The sequence below is a fragment of the Coregonus clupeaformis genome, chromosome 7, assembly GCF_020615455.1.
Source record: "Coregonus clupeaformis isolate EN_2021a chromosome 7, ASM2061545v1, whole genome shotgun sequence".
Lineage (NCBI taxonomy): Eukaryota > Metazoa > Chordata > Actinopteri > Salmoniformes > Salmonidae > Coregonus > Coregonus clupeaformis.
In genome coordinates this window covers 33,031,995-33,048,458 of record NC_059198.1, presented here as the reverse complement: position 1 = coordinate 33,048,458, position 16,464 = coordinate 33,031,995, and the positions used below count along the sequence as shown (strand labels likewise).

General features: G+C 47.8%; 1 protein-coding gene across 1 annotated transcript in view; it reads right to left on the bottom strand.

Moving 5' to 3' along the window:
- LOC121570255 overlaps positions 1-15,939 on the bottom strand; it is a 17,489-nt gene extending 1,550 nt beyond the window's left edge. The window contains exons 1-8 of the mRNA XM_041881730.1: positions 15,931-15,939; positions 15,701-15,832; positions 15,393-15,531; positions 15,239-15,256; positions 14,922-14,957; positions 7,930-7,980; positions 7,699-7,806; positions 7,511-7,534 (exon numbers count right to left, since the gene is read on the bottom strand). Of these exons, the coding sequence (XP_041737664.1) occupies positions 7,511-7,534; positions 7,699-7,806; positions 7,930-7,980; positions 14,922-14,957; positions 15,239-15,256; positions 15,393-15,531; positions 15,701-15,832; positions 15,931-15,939 (517 nt within the window). The remainder of the gene's footprint in view (positions 1-7,510; positions 7,535-7,698; positions 7,807-7,929; positions 7,981-14,921; positions 14,958-15,238; positions 15,257-15,392; positions 15,532-15,700; positions 15,833-15,930) is intronic.
- Positions 15,940-16,464: the final 525 nt, after the last annotated feature.

Sequence of the window (16,464 nt, the reverse complement as noted above, 5' to 3'; positions counted from 1 at the left end):
ACTGGGGAAGGGTACCAAAACATTTCTGCAGCATTGAAGGTACCCAAGAACACAGTGTCCTCCATCATTCTTAAATGGAACAAGTTTGGAACCACCAAGACTCTTACTAGATCTGGCCGCCCAGACAAAATTAGCAATCGGGGGAGAAAAGGACAACCATTTCTGCAGCACTCCACCAACTAGGCCTTCATGGTAGAGTGGCCAGACGGAAGCCACTCCTCAGTAAAATACACGACAGCCCGCTTAGAGCTTGCCAAAAGGCACCGATTCCGACCATGAGAAACAAGATTCTCTGGTCTGATGAAACCAAGATTGAACTCTTTGGCCTGAATGGGAGACTAGTCAGGATCGAGGGAAAGACGAATGGAGCAAAGTACAGTAAGATCCTTGATGAAAACCTGCTCCAGAGCGCTCAGGACCTCAGACTGGGGCGAAGGTTCACCTTCCAACAAGACAACGACCCTAAGCACACAGCCAAGACAACGCATGAGTGGCTTCGGGACAAGTCTCAATGTCCTTGAGTGGCCCAGCCAGAGCCCGGACTTGAACCTGATCGAACATCTCTGGAGACCTGAAAATAGCTGTGCAGCGACGCTCCCCATCCAATCTGACAGAGTTTGAGAGGATCTGCTGAGAAGAATAGGAGAAACGCCCCAAATACAGGTGTGCCAAGCTTGTAGTGGCATACCCAAGAAGACACAAGGCTGTAATCGCTGCCAAAGGTGCTTCAACAAAGTACTGAGCAAAGGGTCTGAATACTTACAGTGGGGGAAAAAAGTATTTAGTCAGCCACCAATTGTGCAAGTTCTCCCACTTAAAAAGATGAGAGAGGCCTGTAATTTTCATCATAGGTACACGTCAACTATGACAGACAAATTGAGGAAAAAAAATCCAGAAAATCACATTGTAGGATTTTTTATGAATTTATTTGCAAATTATGGTGGAAAATAAGTATTTGGTCACCTACAAACAAGCAAGATTTCTGGCTCTCACAGACCTGTAACTTCTTCTTTAAGAGGCTCCTCTGTCCTCCACTCGTTACCTGTATTAATGGCACCTGTTTGAACTTGTTATCAGTATAAAAGACACCTGTCCACAACCTCAAACAGTCACACTCCAAACTCCACTATGGCCAAGACCAAAGAGCTGTCAAAGGACACCAGAAACAAAATTGTAGACCTACACCAGGCTGGGAAGACTGAATCTGCAATAGGTAAGCAGCTTGGTTTGAAGAAATCAACTGTGGGAGCAATTATTAGGAAATGGAAGACATACAAGACCACTGATAATCTCCCTCGATCTGGGGCTCCACGCAAGATCTCACCCCATGGGGTCAAAATGATCACAAGAACAGTGAGCAAAAATCCAACAACCACACGGGGGGACCTAGTGAATGACCTGCAGAGAGCTGGGACCAAAGTAACAAAGCCTACCATCCGTAACACACTACGCTGCCAGGGACTCAAATCCTGCAGTGCCAGACGTGTCCCCCTGCTTAAGCCAGGCCCGTCTGAAGTTTGCTAGAGTGCATTTGGATGATCCAGAAGAGGATTGGGAGAATGTCATATGGTCAGATGAAACCAAAATATAACTTTTTGGTAAAAACTCAACTCGTCGTGTTTGGAGGACAAAGAATGCTGAGTTGCATCCAAAGAACACCATACCTACTGTGAAGCATGGGGGTGGAAACATCATGCTTTGGGGCTGTTTTTCTGCAAAGGGACCAGGACGACTGATCCGTGTAAAGGAAAGAATGAATGGGGCCATGTATCGTGAGATTTTTAGTGAAAACCTCCTTCCATCAGCAAGGGCATTGAAGATGAAACGTGGCTGGGTCTTTCAGCATGACAATGATCCCAAACACACCGCCCAGGCAACGAAGGAGTGGCTTTGTAAGAAGCATTTCAAGGTCCTGGAGTGGCCTAGCCAGTTTCCAGATCTCAACCCCATAGAAAATCTTTGGAGGGAGTTGAAAGTCCGTGTTGCCCAGCGACAGCCCCAAAACATCACTGCTCTAGAGGAGATCTGCATGGCGGAATGGGCCAAAATATCAGCAACAGTTTGTGAAAACCTTGTGAAGACTTACAGAAAACGTTTGACCTGTGTCATTGCCTACAAAGGGTATATAACAAAGTATTGAGAAACTTTTGTTATTGACCAAATACTTATTTTCCACCATAATTTGCAAATAAATTCATAATTTTTTTTCAAAAAACAATTTACTCATTTTGTTTGTCATAGTTGACATGTACCTATGATGAAAATTACAGGCCTCTCTCATCTTTTTAAGTGGGAGAACATGCACAATTGGTTGCTGACTAAATACTTTTTTTCCCCACTGTATGTAAATGTGATATTTCCGTTTTTTTTTTTTGCAAAACTTCTTAAAAACCTGTTTTTGCTTTGTCATTATGGGGTGTTGTGTATAGATTAATGAGGGGAAAAAACAATTTCTTCCATTTTAGAATAAGGCTGTAACGTAACAAAATGTGTACAAAGTCAAGGGGTCTGAATACTCTATCTATTTTATCTATCTACAGTGTACAGTGGGGAAAAAAAAGTATTTAGTCAGCCACCAATTTTGCAAGTTCTCCCACTTAAAAAGATGAGAGGCCTGTAATTTTCATCATAGGTACACGTCAACTATGACAGACAAAATGAGAAAAAAATATCCAGAAAATCACATTGCAAATAAATTCATTAACAATCCTACAAATTATGGTGGAAAATAAGTATTTGGTCAATAACAAAAGTTTCTCAACACTTTGTTATATACCCTTTGTTGGCAATGACACAGGTCAAACGTTTTCTGTAAGTCTTCACAAGGTTTTCACACACTGTTGCTGGTATTTTGGCCCATTCCTCCATGCAGATCTCCTCTAGAGCAGTGATGTTTTGGGGCTGTCGCTGGGCAACACGGACTTTCAACTCCCTCCAAAGATTTTCTATGGGGTTGAGATCTGGAAACTGGCTAGGCCACTCCAGGACCTTGAAATGCTTCTTACAAAGCCACTCCTTCGTTGCCTGGGCGGTGTGTTTGGGATCATTGTCATGCTGAAAGACCCAGCCACGTTTCATCTTCAATGCCCTTGCTGATGGAAGGAGGTTTTCACTAAAAATCTCACGATACATGGCCCCATTCATTCTTTCCTTTACACGGATCAGTCGTCCTGGTCCCTTTGCAGAAAAACAGCCCCAAAGCATGATGTTTCCACCCCCATGCTTCACAGTAGGTATGGTGTTCTTTGGATGCAACTCAGCATTCTTTGTCCTCCAAACACGACGAGTTGAGTTTTTACCAAAAAGTTATATTTTGGTTTCATCTGACCATATGACATTCTCCCAATCCTCTTCTGGATCATCCAAATGCACTCTAGCAAACTTCAGACGGGCCTGGCTTAAGCAGGGGGACACGTCTGGCACTGCAGGATTTGAGTCCCTGGCAGCGTAGTGTGTTACGGATGGTAGGCTTTGTTACATTGGTCCCAGCTCTCTGCAGGTCATTCACTAGGTCCCCCCGTGTGGTTCTGGGATTTTTGCTCACCGTTCTTGTGATCATTTTGACCCCACGGGGTGAGATCTTGCGTGGAGCCCCAGATCGAGGGAGATTATCAGTGGTCTTGTATGTCTTCCATTTCCTAATAATTGCTCCCACAGTTGATTTCTTCAAACCAAGCTGCTTACCTATTGCAGATTCAGTCTTCCCAGCCTGGTGCAGGTCTACAATTTTGTTTCTGGTGTCCTTTGACAGCTCTTTGGTCTTGGCCATAGTGGAGTTTGGAGTGTGACTGTTTGAGGTTGTGGACAGGTGTCTTTTATACTGATAACAAGTTCAAACAGGTGCCATTAATACAGGTAACGAGTGGAGGACAGAGGAGCCTCTTAAAGAAGAAGTTACAGGTCTGTGAGAGCCAGAAATCTTGCTTGTTTGTAGGTGACCAAATACTTATTTTCCACCATAATTTGCAAATAAATTCATAAAAAATCCTACAATGTGATTTTCTGGATTTTGTTTTCTCAATTTGTCTGTCATAGTTGACGTGTACCTATAATGAAGATTACAGGCCTCTCATCTTTTTAAGTGGGAGAACTTGCACAATTGGTGGCTGACTAAATACTTTTTTTCCCCACTGTATATAAACTCAGCAAAAAAAAACATCCCTTTTTCAGGACCCTGTCTTTCAAAGATAATTAGTAAAAATCCAAATAACTTCACAGATCTTCATTGTAAAGGGTTTAAATACTGTTTCCCATGCTTGTTCAATGAACCATAAACAATTAATGAACATTAACCTGTGGAACGGTCGTTAAGACACTAACAGCTTACAGACGGTAGGCAATTAAGGTCACAGTTATGAAAACCTAGGACACTAAAGAGGTCTTTCTACTGACTCTGAAAAACACCAAAAGAAAGATGCCCAGGGTCCCTGCTCATCTGCGTGAACGTGCCTTAGGCATGCTGCAAGGAGGCATGAGGACTGCAGATGTGGCCAGGGCAATAAATTGCAATGTCCGTACTGTGAGACACCTAAGACAGCGCTACAGGGAGACAGGACGGACAGCTGATCGTCCTTGCAGTGGCAGACAACGTGTAACAACACCTGCACAGGATCGGTACATCTGAACATCACACCTGCGGGACAGGTACAGGATGGCAACAACAACTGCCCTAGTTACACCAGGAACGCACAATCCCTCCATCAGTGCTCAGACTGTCCGCAATAGGCTGAGAGAGGCTGGACTGAGGGCTTGTAGGCCTATTGTAAGGCAGGTCCTCACCAGACATCACCGGCAACAACGTCGCCTATGGGCACAAACCCACCGTCGCTGGACCAGACAGGACTGGCATAAGTGCTCTTCACTGACGAGTCACGGTTTTGTCTCACCAGGGGTGATGGTCGGATTCGCTTTTATCGTCGAAGGAATGAGCGTTACACCGAGGCCTGTACTCTGGAGCGGGATCGATTTGGAGGTGGAGGGTCCCCGTCATGGTCTGGGGCGGTGTGTCACAGCATCATCGGACTGAGCTTGTTGTCATTGCAGGCAATCTCAACGCTGTGCGTACAGGGAAGACATCCTCCTCCCTCAAGTGGTACCCTTCCTGCAGGCTCATCCTGACATGACCCTCCAGCATGACAATGCCACCAGCCATACTGCTCGTTCTGTGCGTGATTTCCTGCAAGACAGGAATGTCAGTGTTCTGCCATGGCCAGCGAAGAACCCGGATCTCAATCCCATTGAGCACGTCTGGGACCTGTTGGATCGGAGGGTGAGGGCTAGGGGCATTCCCCCCAGAAATGTCAGGGAACTTGCAGGTGCCTTGGTGGAAGAGTGGGGTAACATCTCACAGCAAGAACTGGCAAATCTGGTGCAGTCCATGAGGAGGAGATGCACTGCAGTATTTAATGCAGCTGGTGGCCACACCAGATACTGACTGGTATTTTGACCCCCCCTTTGTTCAGGGACACATTTTTCCATTTCTAATAGTCACGTCTGTGGAACTTGTTCAGTTTATGTCTCAGTTGTTGAATCTTGTTATGTTCATACAAATATTTACACATGTTAAGTTTGCTGAAAATAAACGCAGTTGACAGTGAGAGGACGTTTCTTTTTTTGCTGAGTTTATATACAAAAGTACAGTGGGGAGAACAAGTATTTGATACACTGCCGATTTTGCAGGTTTTCCTACTTACAAAGCATGTAGAGGTCTGTAATTTTTATCATAGGTACACTTCAACTGTGAGAGACGAAATCTAAAACAAAAATCCAGAAAATCACATTATGATTTTTAAGTAATTAATTTGCATTTTATTGCATGACATAAGTATTTGATCACCTACCAACCAGTAAGAATTCCGGCTCTCACAGACCTGTTAGTTTTTCTTTAAGAAGCCCTCCTGTTCTCCATTCATTACCTGTATTAACTGCACTTGTTTGAACTCATTACCTGTATAAAAGACACCTGTCCACACACTCAATCAAACAGACTCCAACCTCTCCACAATGGCCAAGACCAGAGAGCTGTGTAAGGACATCAGGGATAAAATTGTAGACCTGCACAAGGCTGGGATGGGCTACAGGACAATAGGCAAGCAGCTTGGTGAGAAGGCAACAACTGTTGGCGCAATTATTAGAAAATGGAAGAAGTTCAAGATGACCGTCAATCAACCTCGGTCTGGGGCTCCATGCAAGATCTTACCTTGTGGGGCATCAATGATCATGAGGAAGGTGAGGGAACAGCCCAGAACTTCACGGTTGGGATGGTGTTCTTGGGGTTGTACTCATCCTTCTTCTTCCTCCAAACACGGCGAGTGGAGTTTAGACCAAAAAGCTCTATTTTTGTCTCATCAGACAACATGGCCTTCTCCCATTCCTCCTCTGGATCATCCAAATGGTCATTGGCAAACTTCAGACGGGCCTGGACATGCGCTGGCTTGAGCAGGGGGACCTTGCGTGCGCTGCAGGAATTTAATCCATGACGGCGTAGTGTGTTATTAATGGTTTTCTTTGAGACTGTGGTCCCAGCTCTCTTCAGGTCATTGCACGCAAGGTCCCCCTGCTCAAGCCAGCGCATGTCCAGGCCCGTCTGAAGTTTGCCAATGACCATCTAGATGATCCAGAGGAGGAATGGGAGAAGGCCATGTGGTCTGATGAGACAAAAAAAGAGCTTTTTGGTCTAAACTCCACTCGCCGTGTTTGGAGGAAGAAGAAGGATGAGTACAACCCCAAGAACACCATCCCAAACGTGAAGCATGGAGGTGGAAACATCATTCTTTGGGGATGCTTTTCTGCAAAGGGGACAGGACGACTGCACCGTATTGAGGGGAGGATGGATGGGGCCATGTATCGTGAGATCTTGGCCAACAACCTCCTTCCCTAAGAGCATTGAAGATGGGTCGTGGCTGGGTCTTCCAGCATGACAACGACCCGAAACACACAGCCAGGGCAACTAAGGAGTGGCTCCGTAAGAAGCATCTCAAGGTCCTGGAGTGTCCTAGCCAGTCTCCAGACCTGAACCCAATAGAAAATCTTTGGAGGGAGCTGAAAGTCTGTATTGCCCAGCGACAGCCCCAAAACCTGTAGGATCTGGAGAAGGTCTGTATGGAGGAGTGGGCCAAAATCCCTGCTGCAGTGTGTGCAAACCTGGTCAAGACCTACAGGAAACGTGTGATCTCTGTAATTGCAAACAAAGGTTTCTGTACCAAATATTAAGGTCTGCTTTTCTGATGTATCAAATACTTATGTCATGCAATAAAATGCAAATTAATTACTTAAAAATCATACAATGTGATTTTCTGGATTTTTGTTTTAGATTCCGTCTCTCACAGTTGAAGTGTACCTATGATAAAAATTACAGACCTCTACATGCTTTGTAAGTAGGAAAACCTGCAAAATCGGCAGTGTATCAAATACTTGTTCTCCCCTCTGTATGTGGCCGAATGGAAGCAAGTCCCCGCAGGAATGTTCCATAGCAGCAAAGGGGGGATGTTCGACGAGCAGGTGTCCTTACTTTGTAGTCGCTGCTCTTGTGACTCTAGAGAAAAAGGAAAGAGATAATATCATGTTATTAATTTGGATTCAACATCTGAGAAGAGGTAAGAGGAGGTTTTAACTTGGCTGGCACAATGTCAGACATTCTTCACACTAACTGAGCGCTAATAATCATTAAAGGATTAAGGAAACATCAAAGTGTGTTACCCATGTTGCCGCTGTTTGATATTGTTGACGATAATGATGATGGTGGTGGTGGTGGTGTTGTTGTTTTTGCTGTTGATGATGACGTTTTAGGTGGGATCGATGATGTTTCTAAAATAAATGTCAGAAAAAATATTGACTTTCACCTAAAATATAATTTTATCAAGATTTTGAATCCAGATTTTGAATAAATAAGTTATATCATTGTATGACAAAATATAGAGAGATGCTTACTGTAATTTATGGTGGGTAACTTGGTTGTACATATTGTTGTAGTTTTTGTATCTAAAAAGATGTAAAGAAAAAGGTATGTATACTGAACAAAAATATAAAACACAACTTGCAACAATTTTATTGATTTTAATGAGTTACAGTTCATATGAGGAAATCAGTCAACTGAAATAAGTTCATTAGGCCCTAATCTATAGATTTCACATGACTGGTCGTCATGGTATTTTTGTGCATTCTAAATGCAATCGATAAAATGCAATTGTGTTCGTTGTCCGTAACTTATGCCTGCCCATACCATAACCCCACACAACGCCATACACGTGGTCTGCGGTTGTGAGGCCGGTCGGACGTACTGCCAAATTCTCTAAAATGACATTGGAAGCGGCTTATGGTAGAGAAATGAACATTAATTTATCTGGCAACAGCTCTGGTGGACATTCCTGCAGTCAGCATGCTAATTGTGTTGTGACAAAACTGCACATTTTATTTCAGCTCATGAAACCAACACTTTACATGTTGCATTTATATTTTTGTTCAGTGTCGTTAACATAATTATTCACTAATCATTGATCCCTTTGAGACTGAGATCAGACACACACCAATGTCCACACCCATTGCTTCCGTACACACACATAGTGGTGTGCTTTCTGGCCACGAAAGCAGTGAAGAATTCTCAGCCCAGCCAAAAGCATACTGTAACTAAAGATAGATAGAGGTGACAGTATGAGGATGTCATTATGGCTAACAATACAGTTCTTTGATAATGTGTAGCCCCTGGTCGTCATGGAAAGGGCAGCCTGGACAGATAATGCTGCCAAATAATGTGGGGAAAAACAACATTGTTTGCCTCAGTTGTAGTGTAGTAACACTTTTTTGGTTACTACATGATTCCATATGTGTTATTTCATAGTTTTGATGTCTTCACTATTATTCTCCAATGTAAAAAATTGTAAAAATAAAGAAAAACCCTTGAGTAGTGTATACCTTACCTCGATATTGTTTTATGTCCTCCGGATTTGAGAAGAAAGGTGATGAGTTCAACAGTGAGCATGTCAGTTTGCCTTAATTCTCTAACAGCATCCAGCCTAGCTGACGCAATGCTATTTTCCCAATTTTTTACCACTTTTTTACCACTCCATTGAATTATTTTGGCCATCCTACAAGGGTAAAAACTCCAATAACTTTTGAACGGATTATGACATAGACATGTTTGGACCATTGGTTTTCTTAGAGGAGTATCTACACAATTAACATATTATTTTACCCATTGGTCAAAAGATGCATTTTTGATTGGACACCCTACTGTCTGCCTGTCCGACCTCGGTGTCACATCGACTCCCGCTCCTCCCCTCCAGCGTTCGAATTCGCATCTGACATCAATCATTACGCACACCTGCGCTTCGTCATGAGGCATACCTGGACTCCATTACCTCACTCATTACTTCCCCTTTATTTGGCACTCCCTTAGGTTATTTCCCCAGGCAGTATTGTTTCTGTTTCAAGTCAAGACGCTACTCCTATGTTGTATCGTTCCATGTTTTTTTTGTTATATTAAACTTACAACCTGCTTCTCGACTCCCAGAATCTACGTTACACTCGGAAACAACGTTTCACTTTTGAAATGCAAAAGTCGTTGACCGATGTCGGTTCAATTATTTGAAATCCATTTCGTTCGGTTTTTTTCTTCTTCTGTGAGCTCGATGCTCAGTTTCTGTAGAGATCAATCAGATCAAGCACGAACTGTGCAATGTAGTAAGGAGTTGTACTTTCCAACAAGCCAATATTCTACATAGTTTAACGTAGAAAACGTGGTAATTAATTACAAACTGAGATGGAGAGAAGAGAACGTGTGAGAGGGATAGAAAGCAGTTGCTTTGCGAGGTATCTCTACCTGAAAATGCATTATCTGGTATTCAGCAATCATAAAAGTATGCCTTATTTACTTTCAAGACCTATTACAATTGTGATTTTATCAGACAGCATATGCAGCAGCTCTATAGAGATGAGATGACTTGGAATGAAATAATAAAGACATCAAATAAAACAAATATTTTGTGTATGTATATGTGAATAAATGATGGTTAATAAGTGATAAGGAATAATGGGTAGTCACTACCAAGCAACAGCTTGCTAAGGTTAGGGTAAGATTTAGAATAAGGGTGTAACACCCTGGCTCTGGGACTCTATATGTTGAGCCAGGGTGTGTTCTTTCTATGTGGTGTATTTCTATGTTGGGAGTTCTAGTTTGTTTATTTCTATGTTGGCCTGAGTGACTCCCAATCAGAGGCAACGAGTGTCAGCTGTAGCTGGTTGTCTCTGATTGGGAGCCATATTTAAACTGTCTGTTTTTCCCTTTGTGTTTGTGGGTTCTTGTTCCGTGTTGGTCTATGTTACCTAGGACGTTACGAGTCGTTTGTTGTTTTGTTCATTGTCAGTATTTATCACTAAAGGTAAATAAACATGTTCGTTCATCACGCTGCGCCTTGGTCCTCCTCTCTTAATGACGATCGTGACAGAAGAACCCACCATACAAGGACCAAGCAGCGTGTCCAGGAGCAGGCAGACTGGACATGGGGGGAAGCGCCGGGAAAGGAGATGGAGAGGTTGGCGATGGCCCAGGTGGGCAAATCGTGGTCCTGGGAGGACATGCTCGGGGGCAAAGGGCCATGGGCTAGGATTAAGGCCCTGGCGAGAGAGGAGCAGCGGCGTCAGCAGTGTCATCGTCGGACGGACGAGAGGCAACCCCCCCAAAAAAATTGGGGGGGGGCACACGGCATGGGCGGCTGGGCAGCAGGAGGCTGCCACAGGGCGATTTGGAGAGGAGGCCACCGGGTTTGGGGGGCCAGAAGGCAGGATGGCGGAGCCTGGATGGAGAGCAGAGCCAACTCCCCGTACTCAGGCATGGCAGCGTGAGACTGGTCAGGTTCCGGGGTATGCGGAGCTGCGTACTGTGCCACGAGTGGTCCGGCATAGTCCGGTACGTCCTGTGCGAGCACCCCGCACGTGTTGTGCGAAGGTGGGCATGCAGCCAGGACGGAGTGTGCCGGCTCAGCGCTCGTGGCCTCCAGTGCCTCTCCTCGGTCCCGGATATCCTGCGCCAGTGTCACGTGCTGTTATGCCAGTACGGGTACACAGCCCTGTACGTCCTGTGCTGATGCCTCACACAGAGTGTGTGAAGGTAGGCATTCAGCCAGGACGGGTTGTGGCAGCTCTTCACTCCAGGTCTCCTATCCGTCTCCACAGCCCGGCCCGGCCTGTCCCTGCTCCACGCACCAAGCCAGGGGTGCGCATTGTCAGCCCGGTCCGGCCTGTCCCTGCTCCTCGCACCAAGCCTACGGTGTGCGTCGCCAGCCCGGTCCGGCCTGTCCCTGCTCCTCGCACCAAGCCTACGGTGTGCGTCGCCAGCCCGGTCCGGCCTGTCCCTGCTCCTCGCACCAAGCCTACGGTGTGCGTCGCCAGCCCGGTCCGGCCTGTTCCTACTCCACGCACCAAGCCAGGGGTGCGCATTGTCAGCCCGGTCCGGCCTGTCCCTGCTCCTCGCACCAAGCCTACGGTGTGCGTCGCCAGCCCGGTCCGGCCTGTCCCTGCTCCTCGCACCAAGCCTACGGTGTGCGTCGCCAGCCCGGTCCGGCCTGTCCCTGCTCCTCGCACCAAGCCTACGGTGTGCGTCGCCAGCCCGGTCCGGCCTGTCCCTGCTCCACGCACCAAGCCTACGGTGTGCGTCGCCAGCCCGGTCCGGCCTGTCCCTGCTCCTCGCACCAAGCCTACGGTGTGCGTCGCCAGCCCGGTCCGGCCTGTTCCTACTCCACGCACCAAGCCAGGGGTGCGCATCGTCAGCCCGGTCCGGCCTGTCCCTGCTCCTCGCACCAAACCTACGGTGTGCGTCGCCAGCCCGGTCCGGCCCGTTCCTACTCCACGCACCAAGCCAGGGGTGCGAGTCGTCAGCCCGGTTCGGCCCGTTCCTACTCCACGCACCAAGCCAGGGGTGCGAGTCGTCAGCCCGGTCCGGCCCGTTCCGGCTCCACGCACCAAGCCAGGGGTGCGCGTCGTCAGTCCAGCACAACCCGTGCCTGGGTCACCAGTGCCTGGTAGGGTACCGGTCAACTGCTCCACTACGGAGCTGAAGCTAACCGCTCCTGCTACGTCCAGTTCAGCTCCAGCCAGCGGGGCCAGACCGGACCAGGGGCGCTATGGGGGGTTTATTGGAGGGTGGTGGGCAAGGCCGGAGCCAGAACCGCCGCCGAGGAGGAATGCCCACACAGCCCTCCCCTGTTTTGCTCTAGTTGAGGCGCGGTCGCAGTCCGCGCCTTTAGGGGGGGGTACTGTAACACCCTGGCTCTGGGACTCTATATGTTGAGCCAGGGTGTGTTCTTTCTATGTGGTGTATTTCTATGTTGGGAGTTCTAGTTTGTTTATTTCTATGTTGGCCTGAGTGACTCCCAATCAGAGGCAACGAGTGTCAGCTGTGGCTGGTTGTCTCTGATTGGGAGCCATATTTAAACTGTCTGTTTTTCCCTTTGTGTTTGTGGGTTCTTGTTCCGTGTTGGTCTATGTTACCTAGGACGTTACGAGTCGTTTGTTGTTTTGTTCATTGTCAGTATTTATCACTAAAGGTAAATAAACATGTTCGTTCATCACGCTGCGCCTTGGTCCTCCTCTCTTAATGACGATCGTGACAGAAGAACCCACCATACAAGGACCAAGCAGCGTGTCCAGGAGCAGGCAGACTGGACATGGGGGGAAGCGCCGGGAAAGGAGATGGAGAGGTTGGCGATGGCCCAGGTGGGCAAATCGTGGTCCTGGGAGGACATGCTCGGGGGCAAAGGGCCATGGGCTAGGATTAAGGCCCTGGCGAGAGAGGAGCAGCGGCATCAGCAGTGTCATCGTCGGACGGACGAGAGGCAACCCCCCCAAAAAAATTGGGGGGGGGCACACGGCATGGGCGGCTGGGCAGCAGGAGGCTGCCACAGGGCGATTTGGAGAGGAGGCCACCGGGTTTGGGGGGCCAGAAGGCAGGTTGGCGGAGCCTGGATGGAGAGCAGAGCCAACTCCCCGTACTCAGGCATGGCAGCGTGAGACTGGTCAGGTTCCGGGGTATGCGGAGCTGCGTACTGTGCCACGAGTGGTCCGGCATAGTCCGGTACGTCCTGTGCGAGCACCCCGCACGTGTTGTGCGAAGGTGGGCATGCAGCCAGGACGGAGTGTGCCGGCTCAGCGCTCGTGGCCTCCAGTGCCTCTCCTCGGTCCCGGATATCCTGCGCCAGTGTCACGTGCTGTTATGCCAGTACGGGTACACAGCCCTGTACGTCCTGTGCTGATGCCTCACACAGAGTGTGTGAAGGTAGGCATTCAGCCAGGACGGGTTGTGGCAGCTCTTCACTCCAGGTCTCCTATCCGTCTCCACAGCCCGGCCCGGCCTGTCCCTGCTCCACGCACCAAGCCAGGGGGTGCGCATTGTCAGCCCGGTCCGGCCTGTCCCTGCTCCTCGCACCAAGCCTACGGTGTGCGTCGCCAGCCCGGTCCGGCCTGTCCCTGCTCCTCGCACCAAGCCTACGGTGTGCGTCGCCAGCCCGGTCCGGCCTGTCCCTGCTCCTCGCACCAAGCCTACGGTGTGCGTCGCCAGCCCGGTCCGGCCTGTTCCTACTCCACGCACCAAGCCAGGGGTGCGCATTGTCAGCCCGGTCCGGCCTGTCCCTGCTCCTCGCACCAAGCCTACGGTGTGCGTCGCCAGCCCGGTCCGGCCTGTCCCTGCTCCTCGCACCAAGCCTACGGTGTGCGTCGCCAGCCCGGTCCGGCCTGTCCCTGCTCCTCGCACCAAGCCTACGGTGTGCGTCGCCAGCCCGGTCCGGCCTGTCCCTGCTCCACGCACCAAGCCTACGGTGTGCGTCGCCAGCCCGGTCCGGCCTGTCCCTGCTCCTCGCACCAAGCCTACGGTGTGCGTCGCCAGCCCGGTCCGGCCTGTTCCTACTCCACGCACCAAGCCAGGGGTGCGCATCGTCAGCCCGGTCCGGCCTGTCCCTGCTCCTCGCACCAAGCCTACGGTGTGCGTCGCCAGCCCGGTCCGGCCCGTTCCTACTCCACGCACCAAGCCAGGGGTGCGAGTCGTCAGCCCGGTTCGGCCCGTTCCTACTCCACGCACCAAGCCAGGGGTGCGAGTCGTCAGCCCGGTCCGGCCCGTTCCGGCTCACGCACCAAGCCAGGGGTGCGCGTCGTCAGTCCAGCACAACCCGTGCCTGGGTCACCAGTGCCTGGTAGGGTACCGGTCAACTGCTCCACTACGGAGCTGAAGCTAACCGCTCCTGCTACGTCCAGTTCAGCTCCAGCCAGCGGGGCCAGACCGGACCAGGGGCGCTATGGGGGGGTTTATTGGAGGGTGGTGGGCAAGGCCGAGCCAGAACCGCCGCCGAGGAGGAATGCCCACACAGCCCTCCCCTGTTTTGCTCTAGTTGAGGCGCGGTCGCAGTCCGCGCCTTTAGGGGGGGGTACTGTAACACCCTGGCTCTGGGACTCTATATGTTGAGCCAGGGTGTGTTCTTTCTATGTGGTGTATTTCTATGTTGGGAGTTCTAGTTTGTTTATTTCTATGTTGGCCTGAGTGACTCCCAATCAGAGGCAACGAGTGTCAGCTGTGGCTGGTTGTCTCTGATTGGGAGCCATATTTAAACTGTCTGTTTTTCCCTTTGTGTTTGTGGGTTCTTGTTCCGTGTTGGTCTATGTTACCTAGGACGTTACGAGTCGTTTGTTGTTTTGTTCATTGTCAGTATTTATCACTAAAGGTAAATAAACATGTTCGTTCATCACGCTGCGCCTTGGTCCTCCTCTCTTAACGACGATCGTGACAAAGGGTTAAGGTTAGGGCTAGGGCTAGCAGGTAAGTGTTACATTTAGGTTTAGGATAAGGGTTAGTAGATAGTTAGTTTAAATGTTATTGATCGTCTGTAGAGCATCATTAGATGGACAATCCAAATAAAGTGTTACCACACACACACACATACCAAGTGTAGTTGCTTTTTGGCATCTCACTGCATCAACTAGAGAGAAAAAGAGAGAGGTGGATAACAATGGGTTAAAACTACTAGTTATTGATAATAAGCATATTTCACACACACGTATGTACAGAAGGCACACACACGTACATACGTACGCACGCACACATTCACACACTTAACCAGTGTATTTGCTTTTGGCCATCTATCTACATCACATAGAGAAGGAAAGGTTAAAATCATTAATACTAGTTATTTTTATTAAGCATATTTCACACACACACACACACACACACACACATGCACGCACACACAAAAATTCTTACCAAAAACAGCATCACATTCTGTAAAAACAACACAGAACATATAGTAAGAAAGGGAGATGAGTTTCCAATATACAACATACATTCAAGATGTACTTTATGTAATATAATTATTTTGTGCACTAGAGGTCATGGAAGCAAAGGCATTTTAACATACCTTTATCTTGTTCTCTGACTTCTTGTAATGGATTATATTTGTGATTGAATGCATCTTTAACCAGACACTTGAAGCCTTGCAAACTGACCAACTCCACCTCAGCTAGACTGTATGTGACATTAGAGACACACTCAGGTTCCTGTTATAGAGTAGAAGGAAGAAGAGAAGAGGCTCGGTACTTGAGGAACACACACACACAGACACACACACCCACACACACACACACACACACAGACACACACACACACACACACACACAGACACACACATGCAGACACACACACACAGAGAGAGTTACATAGACCTACCTTCCCATCCAGACATTCCAGTAAGTAACACAGTGCAGAATTGTAATCTTTGTAATCTTTGCATTTGAAGTCCTTCTTACAGTTCTCCCCATAGAACCCGCTAAGGGCTTTTTCAACTCTTTCAAACGTGTCCTGTAATAAATGTGGAATTGACAGAAATTAAGTTGCTAATCCTTTAGGGCCCAATCATAGCTTGAGGTAAGCTTGCATAAAATTGACCTTTTCATTACATTTTGCATGTATGTCAATGGATTCAAGTTCAATTTACACTTGCAGATTTCAAGTTAGGAGTCAGGCTTTACAGATAGAATGTACAGAAATGGAATGAAACCCATACCTCACTTTTGTTCACTCTGAACAAATAGTTATTTGGCAGACTTTCCACCTTTAAGGTAAAAAGGCAGCCAGTTACTAAAGGTTCAACATCATATCAGGTATGAAAATGCACCAAAAAGTGAGAAAAATAATTTACCATTTCTGTCAAAAATTCGTTATACATGCAGTCAGGCTCTTCACACAGACAGGCTCTCCACAGGCACACCTGCTGAGGAGGGAGAGGAGAGAGAGAGCGTAGAGGATGGAAGGAGAGGAAAGGAGAGAATCAGTCGAGTCTACTATTTATCTGTTATAAACCTAAAGAGTGCAATGTGCATGGTTAAATAATCATTACATAATAATGAATACCTAATTTATGTTGTTAATGAAACAATGATATGTGATTACACTACAACCACATCACATAGAATTCAAACTTTGTTTAATTC